Raw genomic sequence first — 14045 nt, 5'->3', positions numbered from 1 at the left:
TTGTCCAATTGTAAAACATAACCCCAAATTGGAATTTTTTTTACCTCGTACTTGAAGCAACCGTAAACACGTTTTCCCGGATTCGTATCACGCCATGAAATCTTCAATGGAGCTATTTCTCCACATAAACATCTTTTCACCTCCATAATATCCCAAAACTTTGAATCAAGAAATCGCTAAAAAACGAATAGGAATAACAAAAAAAAATAAGAAGAAGAAGAATGAAGGATTTCTGATTTACTGTTAGGTTGAAGAATTAGGGATTTGGTTACTTAAATACTGATTTTCTTGGGTCCAAAGATCTGATTATCACATTACACGAGCGTTGCAGCTTTTGTATTTCACGTGTTTCTTCAATTTGAGATTATGTTTTACAATTGGACAAGTTTGAGGGGTTATCTTTTACAATTGGACAAATTTGAACGATAAATTGTTACAATTGAAAGTTGGGAAGGAAGCAGTTGCAACATTTGGACAAGTTCAAGAATTATTTTATGTATTAGGCCTTTTATTTAAATCTTAAAATATAGCTTTATTTGACGAAATTATTTCTATGCGAAAAGCCGTCGGTAACCACCTCTTTAAGTTGAATTTCAATGGTCAAGAAGAATATGGTGTTATTAATATGCCCATCCGATTCGGTTTGGCTTGAATTAGGCAAAATCGAGCTCAAAATTGAAAATTTAGGCCTAATATATCATTTGTATTTTTAATTTATCCAAAAAGTTTGATTGGCTTTCTATACTTTTAAAGTGTTTCGATAGCCCTTTTAATTTAGGCTTAATAGGCATCCAACCCCCTAAACTTGTAACTTTTTTTCACCTGGCCTCCTCAACTTAGGGGACAACCTCTCAACCTCCTAACTCTCCAAAAACATCACATACAGCCCCTTACACCCATATGTTCGGTCAAAATATTGATCCGTGTAGAAAACGTGCTTGACTGTTGACCACACCAATGTCACGTGTCACTTTTTTTATTAAAGATCAGAATTCTTATGCCAGAATGGAAAATTTTAATAAAAAAGTGACACGTGACATTGGTGTGATCAACAGTCAAGCGCGTTTTCTACATGAGTCAATATTTTGACCGAACATAAGGGTGTAAGGGGCTGTATGTGATGTTTTTGGAGAGTTGAGGGGGTTGACAGGTTGTCCCCTAAGTTGAGGGGGCCAGGTGAAAAAAAGTTACAAGTTTAGGGGGTTGGGTGCCTATTAAGCCTTTAATTTATATAAAATGCTGAGTTAGCTTCCTAAACTTGCATAAAATATAATCAATTGATCATTCGGTTGAAAAAAAAGTAAGTTAAATGCGGAAAATGTATTGCACCCGTCTGAAAAAAAGTAAAACGACCAAGATCTGGTTATGCGGTTCTAATATTAGAGAAGATAAGTTTTATAATTGAGCAAGTAAAAACTTTATTTTGAATGTATTCTATGAATTATATAATAACATTCTAAGACGCGTGCAATCAGGGACGGATCTATAGTGGGGGCAATGAGGGCACTTGTCCCCACTGAGATCTAGATATCTAAAAAATCTCAAGTTTAAAATTTGAATTTTCTGAGTTTGCCCCAGAAAATCAGAAACAAAGACGCCATTAATGGCTGCAGGAGCTTAAAAACGTGCAAGGAAGAAGTTGATCTCCAGGGATAGATTTTATTTTTATAAAACGACGTGGTCCCACTTAAGTGGAACGACGTCGTTTTGTGTAAGGAATATTACAAAAAAAAATTATATCTTTTTTTTTTTGACAACCAAAGAAGCATATATTAAGAATTAAGAATAATCTGCCCTTTTCGTTTCTTTCACGTAATCTGTCCTTTCTCTCACCACAACATCCTAATCAGTCCCTGCCTCTTTTCCAATTTCAAATTCAAAGCCCCAAGTATCATTTCCTTTTCAATTTGTCTTATAATAAAGTACAACTTACATGCTTAACTAAAGTAAATTTAAATTATACTTTACTTTAGCAAATACAACTTATATGCTTAACTACATTATAGCTTAATAAAATTTGGGAATGATACATATATTTCTTAGTTGTAATTTATTTTGGTATATTGTAATTAAAATTTGGATAAAGTCCAAAAAAACTCATATACTTTCACGTATTATCTAATTGTTACCTGGAAAAAAATTATTCAGAAGGTAACTGAGCTTTTTCATTTTACAAAAAAACGGGACTCTCTTAGTTTGATACTAAAAAATGACCTTTAACGACTTTAAAAAGAAAAATTCCAATAATTAAAGTTACTTAATACCAAATTATTTTCAAAATCATCATTGAAAAATTCAAAGACTTAATGATTTTGAAAAGTAAAAAATTTGGTTTCATAATAAATGTAGTATTAAAGAGGGTGAGCCTTGGCGCAATGGTAAAATGTTGTTGTCGTGTGACCGAAGGTCACGGGTTCGAGTCTTAGGAGCGGCATCTTGCCAAAAAATTGGCAAGGGAAGGCTTGCCCTCAGTACACCCTTGTGGTGGGACCCCTCCCCGGACCCTCGCTTAGCGGGGACGCGTAATGCACCGGGCTGCCTTTTTTTTGTAATAAATGTAGTATTAAACGACTTTAATTCTTAGAATTTTTCATTTTGAAGTAGTTAATGGTCAATTTTTATAGTGTCAAACTAAAGAGCTTCATTTTTAGCAAAATGAAAAAGCTCAGTCACCTTCTGGACAAAAAAAAAATTCCGATTCCTGTTTGACAATACGTAAAAGCACAATGATTTTTTTAATTTGCCCTTAAAATTATTTATTTATGTTGTTATTTTTTTTGTACAATTTTTTTTATATGCATATATAGTTTGCCCCCCCATTGTGTATAAATCTTGGATTCGTCCCTGCGTGCAATACATCTTCCACATTTAATTTATATTTTTGCAACTGAGTGATCAATTGATTACATTTTACGCAAGTCATGAAGCTAACTCAATATTTTATACAAGTTGAGAGAGTTATTCGGACACTTTGAAAGTTTAAGGGGCCAATCAAACTTTTTGGACAAGTCAAAAAAAAATCATATATTAAACCTAGTTCCTAAGTTAGTATGACTATTTTGAATTAAAAATTAATGAAATATATATAGTGATTCAAAATAATTTAGTATGTTCCTGAGTTTCCAACTCGCGTTTAAGAAATATCAGTCTCGAGTCTTTAATGTCTCGAACCGATCCCGAGCTTAAGCCTAGTTATGATCGAGCCAAACCCGAATAACTTGCGAGCTACCTTGGCTCATTAACACCTCTAATCAAGAATGCTATGAGAATTTTTTAATATATAGGGTTAATTAAAGATGTCATGTGGTTTCACGGATTGACAGATAGGTACTTGTAGTATTTTTTGTTACAAATGCCACCTTGTGGTTTGCAAAATTTTCATTTTTTTTGTTGACTTTGCCAAATTTATCGATAATGACCTCAAAATGAAAATTTTCAAGATAAACCCCTGTTTACGTTGCTTTCGTTTTTTTCTTTATTGAATAATTTTTTAATCAATGTATTAGTATCATAGGTTTGGTAGTTTCTCTTTTATTTGAATTTCATTTTTGCTATTTATTGTATTTCTTCCTATATGATAGTCGTGGTCTGTCTCGCTATACAAGTGGTTGTGGTTTGTGTTCCTATATGAGTGTTATCATGTTTTCTTTGATGGAACACAGAAGAGTTTTGTTTGCCATCACATAGATCTCGCCCATTGAAAAATCATGAAGTCATTTTTAGAAGAAAAAAAAGATTTTCACATCAATTCCAAGTGATGTTTGTTTCTCATTGTTGTGTCAATAAAAAGTTTCAAAGTAAAATCTACTAGTGCTCTATTATGATTTATGATATTGAATATGCAGATGAAAATTATACGTAGTTTTTAAATTAATTATGAAGATGTAGTATTTTTTATGAATAAAACAATTGTTTTTCTAAAAAAGAAAAGTTTAAAAAAAAAACAAAAAATAAGTACATAATTAATCAATTCATTTTTTTAATTAAGTCTTTAATATTTTAAATGAGTATATTAAGCCCTTGATTAATTATTTTTTAACACATTACACCCTTAATCTTTTAAATGGGTATATTAAGCCATTGATCAATTATAATTTTCACACATTAAGCCCATATTTTGACACGCTAGTTATGTAAATAATTCAACCTCCGTTTAACAATTGTAAAACTGTCAAGATATCACTACTCCTCTAAAGTAAAACATTAAGAAATTATCTGGTATGAAAATTTATATATAGTGAGATGCTAACAATTCTATTCGCAAGAAATGAATTTTGAATGACACGCATAACTGAATCGTCCAAAAGGAATTTAATATGTTAAAATAAATAAATGATCCAAGACTTAATATCTCCATTTAAAAGATTGGGGGATTCATGTGTTAAAAAAAATTGATCAACGATTTAATTTATCTATTTAAAAGATCAAAAGGCTTAATCAATAAAAATTAAATTGTGGTTGTAGGCAAAGTCGATTGGTCGTAGGCGTCGAGGAGGATCAGGCCCGATGTCAAGGAAGATTGGGGCAGTTCGTAGGCGAGTGGTGAATGGGACATATGAATATCCACTGGATGTAGACTTGAAGAAAGCATAAGAAACACTATAGGGGACAAGGTTACCTGGCGTTGGATTTCCACCAACCCTTGGCCAGTTGTTGGGACTAGTACATCCACCCTAGTCTTTTAAGGATTAGGAGAGTCGGGCATCTGACCTTTGGGAAGGGAGGCAGATGTCTTTGTAGGGTGGAACCCCTACGGACACTTTGGGCCCACGAGTTAGCCCATAGTACGGATCTTTTATGAAGTGAGGTTTAACCATAAGAATCCCCTCCAGGTTGGAATACGATCGAATTGATGGGATGCTTGATGTTCAAAGGGGATAAACCCTTTTAGTAGGAATTGACTAGCCGACACTCGGGGAAAAACTTGGCGCACACGGAGCTTTGACCTGGCTCCAACCAGGCCCATGACAAGTGCTATCAGATATTTAAATATACATTTTTTCTAATTTTAATTGACAAATTGATATTAATTTTTTTTTAAAAAGAAATTAAATATTATATATGCCCATGTTCAGAACTCAGAAAACATGTGGGGTTGTCTAAAATAATGATGGCTTTAATTATATAAATTAGAAAGTACAATTAAAAAAAAAACAATAGTCCATCAATAATCATATCTAATGATGGATCTAGAAATTTCATTTCCATTTCCTACAACTTTTTTCCTCATTATATCCATAATTGCTTCAAAAATATGGAAGAAAAAATCCCTCATTACTCCACCAGGACCTTGGAGATTACCTTTCGTCGGCAATATTCACCAATTAGCAACGGATCAGCCACATCGTCGCCTAACCGAATTAGCGAAAACTCATGGACCAATCATGCATATCCAGCTCGGCCAAGTTCCGACGGTCATAATTTCCTCGGCAGAGTTAGCCAAACAAGTCCTCAAAACTCAGGAACTGCATTTCCTCGAACGACCGTTTCTTCTTGCGGCGGATATCATGCTGTACAATCGTACCGACATCATTTTCGCCCCGTATGGAGATTATTGGCGACGAATGAAAAAAATTGCGATACTTGAGCTACTAAGTGCTAAGCGTGTGCGTTCGTTCAGATCCGTCAGGGAAGATCAGGTATCGAGTTTCGTCGGGAATCTTCGTTTGGAGGCTGAATCGGCGGTCAATCTTAGTAAAGAGTTATTGTCGCTGACGAATTCGATTATTGCGATAATTTCCGTCGGGAAGAAATTCAAGAAACAGGAGGAAATGATTAGTGTTATTACCGATGCGATTGTGGCCGCAGGAGGGTTTAGCGTCGCGGATGCTTTTCCGTCGTTGAATAGAGTGCTGCCTGTGATTACGGGAATGAGGTTTTCGCTTGGGAGAATTCATCGGCAGGCGGATGAGATTCTTGACGAGATTATAAATGAACATAAAGCGATCCGAGCAGCTGAAGTATCCGAGAAGGAATCTGATAATATACTTGATGTTCTTTTGGATATTCAGGAAAATGGAGATCTTGAGTTCTGTTTAACAATGGACAACATCAAAGCCATGATTCTGGTTAGTACTATTTTTTCTAATTTACAAAGTTCTAAATTGAGTAAATTTCAATTAACGTCTCAAAACAATCGTTGATGAACTCAAAATGGAAATGTTCAAGAATTGAAATTGTTTAGAACCACATTTACCATGAAACCGCATATTTTTATTTTCCAAAATCACCATTTCTGAAGCTTTCTATCGGTAAATATTCACATTTTCTCTTCTAACCAAACAATATCTAAATGATCTCAAAACAAAGTATTAAAGTATTAAAGTTGCTTAGAATATCATAAGTTCTTGGAGTTTTCTATTTTGAGATTATCAACAGTAATTTTGAAGCGTTAATTGAAGTTTAATGACTTTTACGTTACGTTTTAAAGTTTAGTTGGGATACTGTGAAAATGAGTAAAGTTCAATGGTCAGGGGTTGGAATTTACCCTTCAAAATTGATTCTTGTGATTAGGTACCAAAATAACCTTTAGGTGAATGGTACAATTTGGTTCGGTCCTAAAGAAACAATCAACGGTTCAATTCAATTCTGAATCTTTTTATTCAGCAAGAATCTCCAAGATCTATGTTTAGTTCCAACTTCCACACTTTACAGTTTGTCTATGAGTTTAAAGTTTCGGACTCAACGATACATTTATATATCTAATGTGTCAATTTTTGTTAATAAAGTTTCCATTACCCTATTGACAAAGATTGGAATTTAAATTCCAATGTTTTATATGTCGCGATTAAATTAACTCTTTCTAAAAATTCTAACACCATTTTAATACTTCGTCCCTTTATTCTTTTTAATCCGGTAGAGGTAAGGACATGGACGCGTTTGTAGTCGATCCCTAATAGCTTAAAAAAATATTCGTATTTGTTGTTTGCTGTTAGCTCTTTGACACGAAAGGTTAAAAAAAATTAAAACAATATAAGTTAAAATGATAATTACAAGAATTCCATTTGATCATAAATTAAATCCATAAGCCCAACTTGCTTTCTTAAAGTCCGGCCCACTATTCCCTTAAATTCAAATATCCAATTACCCATCAAACAAAGTTTGAGATCAATTACAAAAAAGTACATTGAAGTTAGTTTTATTTCAATAAAGTTATTAAACTTTGCTTTTTATTTCAATAAAGTCATTTTAACCAATTCGGATAATTGGATAGTAACTTAACAACCACGTTGGAAAGAATTCTGTAATATATATGACAGTCATGTGGCAACTACATATATGCACCATATGACAGCGAAAAAAATAATAAGAGATATAATTTTTACTATCACGTGACAGTTGAATTAAGTAAATAATAAATATGATTTTTTTTTTCCGTTTGACTGCTATATCTTATGTAAATTCAATAATTGGGAACATGAATGTCCTGTCATTATCCGGGTGATTATATATGTGTAGGATCAGAAGACTTTATATATGTGTAGGATCAGAAGACTTTATTGAAATAAAAATGAAAGTTCCATAACTTTATTGAAATAATATAAAGTTTGGTGACTTTTTAAAATTAATTCTAAACTTCAGTGACTATTAGAGAAATTAAACCCACAAAATTGTGGTTGGAAATAGTTTCAAATATACCATAAATATAGGAAAACAATTTAAGGATTGACAACAAATGTGTTAATATCACCTTGTTAGAGACTTCTAATTTTCTTAAATTATAATTTGGAATATTCTGTGTCCCGATTTGGTGGAATCGGGCAGCTTATAACGATTGGGCTAATTCACCACCGATTCCAACGATTCACATCTAGCTCGCTCAATAGATTCGGCTCGAAATAAAACTGAACCGAATCAAACCGTAACAATGGTTTGTGAAAGAAAGAAAAACTAGTCTATTGATTGATTCTTAAACTATTGTAGGAAATGTTTGGAGCAGCAAGTGATACGTCATCGGCAACAATTGAATGGGCAATGGCCGAAATGATGAAAAACCCTCATGTAATGCAAAAGGCACAAGAAGAAGTGAGACGAGTTTTCAATGAAAAAAGAGCAATTAATGAAGAAGATTTTCACGAACTTAAGTACATGAAAATGATAATCAAAGAAACATTAAGACTTCATCCTCCACTAGCATTAATTCCAAGAGAATGTAGAGAGAAATCTCGAGTAAACGGATATGATATATATCCGAAAACTCGAGTTCTCGTAAATGCATGGGCAATCGGAAGAGATTCGAAGTGTTGGGAAGATCCCGAGAAGTTTTATCCAGAGAGATTTATTGATAGTTGCATTGATTTTAAAGGGAATGATTTTGAATTTCTTCCGTTTGGTGCCGGAAAGAGAATATGTCCTGGAATTGCTATGGCAATGGCTAATGTTGAGCTTATAATTGCAAAAATGTTGTATTATTTTGATTGGAAATTGCCAGACGGAGGTACGTCGGAAAGTTTAGACATGTCAGAGTCTTTTGGGCTTGCTATTAAGAGAAAAAATGACCTTGTTTTGATTCCTATTCCATATGATCCGTCTTTTGCGTGTAAGCTTTAGACGAATTGATTTGACAGTTGTTCGACAGTCATGTAAGATTTTTCAAACAAGTTTGACTATAGACACGAGCAGGTTCTTACATTGTGGCATGTTGTTTATTATTATTGTAATAACATACTAAACATTTTAGTGAGTTTTTTGTGTGTGTGTGTGATTAACTTGTATTTTGAAGATTTAAATATTGATATTTTGTTAGGTTATTTGTAACTGTGTTAGTAATAGAATAAATATTTTAGACATAATTAATGTTCGAAAGGTCTAGTGTTACAGTTAAATAACGAGTCAAATAGTAGTAAATCATCATATTAAAAAAATCCTACCGGGTAGGGGCAAATTGACATTGTTTCCAAACATTAAGAGCAAAATTGTATCAATTCATACATGATGACTCAGGAATAAGCGGTAAATTTGGACATAACCCCTAGTTCCGCAATATAACCGTTGCCAACTTAAATATATTTACCACTGCTATTTTTGTACAATAGTCTTTATAGTAAATTGAACGGATAATGCCCATATGAAATGATGCAATTTTACTCTTAATTTATTGCCAAACAAAACTAATTTTACCTATACCTAACATAAAATTTGAATGGGCAATGTTTGGAGAATGCAAAGAGAAATCTCCAGTAAATATATACAATATATCCGAAAACTCGAGATCTCGTAATTGCATGGGCAATCAGAAGAGATTCGGAATGTTAGGAAGATCCTCACAAGTTTTTTCCAGAAAGATTTGTTGATAGTTGCATTAATTTTAAAGGGAATGGTTTTGAATTCCTTCTATTTGGTGCGGAAAAAAGAATATGTCGTGAAATAGCTATGGCAAGGGCTAATATAATTGCAAAAATATTGTATCTTTTGACTAGAAATTTCCTGCCGGAACTCCATCGGAAAGTTTAGACATATCTGAGTTTTGACTTGCTATTATGAGAAAAAATGACCTTGTTTTGACTCCCATTCTATATGATTCCATCATTTGCTGATAAACTTTTAACAAACTGATTTGACAGTTGTTTGACTATCAGGGCTGGCCCTGGGTCTAGGTCAGGAGTACGATGGCCTAGGGCACAAGGCCGTAGGGGGCCCAAATTTAATATTAGAAATATGTATATTTATAGTGTAAAAAACGATAAATTACATAAGTTAATGAGTATCTTAGTGGTGAAAGCGTATGAGTTTTGCAAAACATATTCATACAACTATTTTTATCATGTTGGGTCCCTTGAGAGCAAATTTTCATACAACTATTTTTACCATTAAGAGCAAATAATTTTTTCTCAAAAAAAACCGTTCATACAAATATTAAAAAAAAGTTAAGAACTTAAATTATGTCAAACTCAGGGCCGGCTTGCTTTTAAGGCAGCCAAGGCCATTGCCTAGGGCCCCAAAAAAAATGCGGCCTCATATATATATTTTTAGTCTAATAGGTTATAAATAGAATTTGGGAAAAATATATATATGAAATTAGTTTCCATTATGAAACTTAAATTTATAAAATATAGGTTACAAATATACAAAAAAAAAATGTATTTGATAAAAATATAAATAATAAAGTAGTGAAAGCATTAGGAATATTTTTGGATTGATTATTATTATTTTCTTTTTGTATATAGTTGATCAATAAATAGCCTCTCGGAAACTAAGATTTGAACAACATTCTTATTATTATTATAATAAAAAAATTGGATTTTTATTTGCTTCAGAAAAATTAAAATTCATAAATGATAATGATTTGAAGAAAAAATATCTTTGAACTAAGTGATTTATTAGAGGATATTGGACACTTTGATAATGATGGTTATGATTTATTTTCAAAGTTAAATGTATTGAAGGTAAAAATACTAAAAAAATAAACTTGTTTCCCAATTCATTTATTATTTATTGACTTTTGCTAACCATTCATGCAAAACAGTTGTAACTACCGAAAGAAGCTTTTTTCAAAATTAAAATTGATTAAGAATTATTTGCGTACTATTTCTTAAGAAAGATTAAATGGATTAATTTTATTATCTATTGAAAATGAAGCATTAAAGGACATTGAATATAAATTTTGTTTTTTTGTAAATAAAAGTTTAGTTAAGGGTAGGTCTACTCACTCTCAAGATCAAGGCAAACCACAGACCTCGATGAATATAAAAATTTAGTTAGTAATTTTACATCTCAAAATGCTAGAGCAATTTTTAGATAAATATTAAATTTTTAGTTTTACATGAATATATATTTTTTTCATCTTTTTTCAATTATAAGGTATTTATACGTCAAAAGAGAAAGGATATTGTATGTCTATAATTTTACTTATGTATAAAGGGCCTACATTTCATATCTCGCCTAGGGCCTCAAATAGTCCCGAGCCGGCCCTGGTCAAACTAATAATATTATGTCAAATTAATAAATTCATTACTTTACTATATTTTAAGGATCAAGGTTTATAAATTAAGAGTCTAGATATATTTACTAAGGTGGTTTTAAAGGATCCAAATAATTAATATTTTAAATTTAAAAGCGGTTTAATTGATTTTTTTTAATATAAATTAATGGTTAATTTAAGAATTAAACATATATTTGATCGATTGGTTAATTTTTTTGGATGGAAAATTAATCGATTTGTTAAATTTTTGTCACTTATGAAAATACTCTAATAGACAAATGTTATCAAATAATACCACATTAGCCAAATGACAAAATTTTGGATACCACATGAGCCAAATAGGGGTTTAATCCATAATTTAAAGAAATTGTGAAACATCTTTTTGATTTTGGATAAACAATTATATTTAGTGAACATAATAATACGTACCGTATAATTGTTGATGAAATACTTTTTTGTTTATAATGTATTGAAATTTATTTTAAATTTTTTTACATACTTTTTTTTTATTAAAATGGTATTTATTTATTATTCCGCTTAGGGCCCCTAAATTATCAGGACCGGCCCTGACTATCACGTCAGATCTTCCAAATAAGTTTACTGATAAGAGGAAGCAGTTTCGTGCATTTTGGCAGATTATTTATAATTATCGTAATAACATAATAAACATTTTAATTAGTTTTTTTTTTGTGTGATTAACTTGTACTTGGCAGCTTTAAATATTGACATTTTGGGAAGTTGTTTCTAACTGCATTAATAACAGAATAAATATTAATGATATAATTGATGTTAGAAATGTTAGTGTCACAAGCTAATTTGTTTCATTTTTGTTAGGTGAGGTAAAATTGGTTGAAAATGTTAGGGTTAAAATTGTTTTATTTCTTATATTAGGAATAAATTTATACTTTCCAGAAAACGATATAGACAAATTTAAACCATCAGTAGTGTTCAGATGGACTCTGATGACCAAATAAATTGTGATCATTCACCATTAGATCTAGGCTGATCAAAATCATGGGATGGAGATTCAAAACATCATAAAGCTTATATTTAATCAAGGGTTAAGGTGCAAAAATACCCCTAACATTTTGGGTCAGGAGCAATTTTATCCCTAACGTCTAAAATTGTGCAATTTTACCCCTAACTTTGGAAGCTAAGAGCAATTTTACCCCCCAAAGATAATAAATTGGGTCAATTTCAGACGCTATTATAAAATACAGATATTTTTGTTTGTTATTATGCACCAATTGTATAACAATTCATTTTACAAAAAAGGATTTCATGTTTTTTATAATTTAATAATAGAATTTGAGATTAATATTTATAAATTTGGTTAATTTTTTAATTTTTTTTTTGTCTAATTCGTACAAAAAAGCAGTATATTTTTTTATATTTTTTTTTCACATCTCAATGTATGTTTGTGATTTTTTACTGATAAAATGACACAGTATGAAGTGTAGATGATAAAATTCATAACCGAGAAGACAGTTTGACAAATTATTTCTCAAATTGACCCAATTTACTAACGTTAGGGGTAAAATTGCTCTTGACTTCCAACGTTAGGAGTAAAATTGAACCATTTTAGACGTTAGGGGTAAAATTGCTTCTGACCCAAAACGTTAGGGTATTTTTGCACCTTAACCCTTTAATCTAGATCTAACGGTGAATGACCACAATTCATTTAATAATCAGGATCCATATGAACACTATTTATGATATGGTTTTTTTTTGGAAACTTTGTTTTGATTGAAGGTTGTCCATACTGTTGACAACTTAAATATATTCGAATTCATTTCTGTCACATAGATCTTTTAAATAAGTGTAACAATAAATAGAAGTAGTTTTGTGTACTTTAACATGTTCTTTATAGCTGATTTGATAGCATAATAAATAGAAGAGTGACAGTTTTTTTTTTGTTTTCGTTTCCTCCATCTATGTAGGATTTTTTTATATTTTATACTTTTAAGCTTATAAGAATGGCTTGTCCCGTTTTTTTTACTTGGCCTAAATCTAATAAATTTAACAAAGTTCCACAGTTTATATTTATGAAATTTTAATTTTCTTTTACATTGAGTTTGCAGAAATTTTTTAAGGTACTTTTGGAGTAATACTTCTGACCAATGAATTTAGGACACATGTATATATATATTTTTTCTTTCCACCAATCATGATCATGTAGTAGTATTCAAAACGATTTTCATAGATAGGGAGTATTATTCTTGGAATACTGTAAAATTTCTCGAATTTGCGTGCTATTATTCTTGCTTTGGTAGAATGAAATTGAGTTATTACAATACTGAAACCCACTGAAGTTCATATAGACAAAATGACCACGAGTTTCAGGTCCTAGGCTTAGGTCCTATCTATGAAAAGAAGCCCATTACAGGATTGATATGTTAATTTTGATCTTGTTTGCATGTTCGAATGCAGGGGAGTAGGAGAAGGGTGTACAAAAAGTTCTCCCGCACAGGCCCCAAATTTAAGGGGCCCAATTTTTATTATTATAGAAATTTAAATAAATTATTGTTTTTTTTCTATGAAACGAAACGATTAAATAAATTATTGTTATTAATTATTATGTAAAAAATTAAGTGAATGTTAATTTATCAAGAAAATCAACGATCTAAGAATCTTAAGGGGCCCAATTTTTTTATTGTTATTATACAATATCTAATTTAATTATTTTATTATATTTATAATGCTAAAAATTAAGTTAAAGGTATTTTGGTGTTTCATTTTGTAGAAACATTATTATTATATAAAAGTATTAATTTTTTTAATGAATAGAGCCATTTTTTTTTCATTTAGCACAGAGCCCCAAAAATGTTTAAGACGGCCCTAGTCAAATGGCTTCTTACTACCTTTTGTTTAGTAAACTTACCATCGCCATCTCCTCCAATAAGGAGTAAATTGCGAAATTTCTCTCACGGATTAGGAGTAGTTTTATAAATAACATCTTTTGTATTCTAATTGCAATGAACTGATTTGATAGTTATTCGATTGTCACATCCGAATTTTCAAACAAGTTTGAGGATAAACGGAAATAGTTTCGTGGATTTTGGGAGGTTCTATATAACTGTTGTAATAACATAATAAGCATTTTAGATAGTTTTTATGACTAAAT

The 14045-nt window shown here is 31.2% G+C and overlaps 1 protein-coding gene across 1 annotated transcript; it reads left to right on the top strand.

Moving 5' to 3' along the window:
* The first annotated feature begins 5120 nt into the window (after positions 1-5120).
* LOC136211566 (cytochrome P450 726A27-like) lies at positions 5121-8697 on the top strand. The gene is made up of 2 exons (XM_066002727.1): positions 5121-6068; positions 7924-8697. Exons 1-2 carry the CDS (start codon positions 5181-5183, stop codon positions 8548-8550), a joined length of 1515 nt encoding a protein of 504 aa, XP_065858799.1. The 5' UTR covers positions 5121-5180; the 3' UTR covers positions 8551-8697.
* Positions 8698-14045: the final 5348 nt, after the last annotated feature.

The sequence above is a fragment of the Euphorbia lathyris genome, chromosome 1 (genome assembly GCF_963576675.1).
Source record: "Euphorbia lathyris chromosome 1, ddEupLath1.1, whole genome shotgun sequence".
Classification (NCBI taxonomy): Eukaryota; Viridiplantae; Streptophyta; class Magnoliopsida; order Malpighiales; family Euphorbiaceae; genus Euphorbia; species Euphorbia lathyris.
This window is presented reverse-complemented; position numbering and strand designations above follow the sequence as displayed.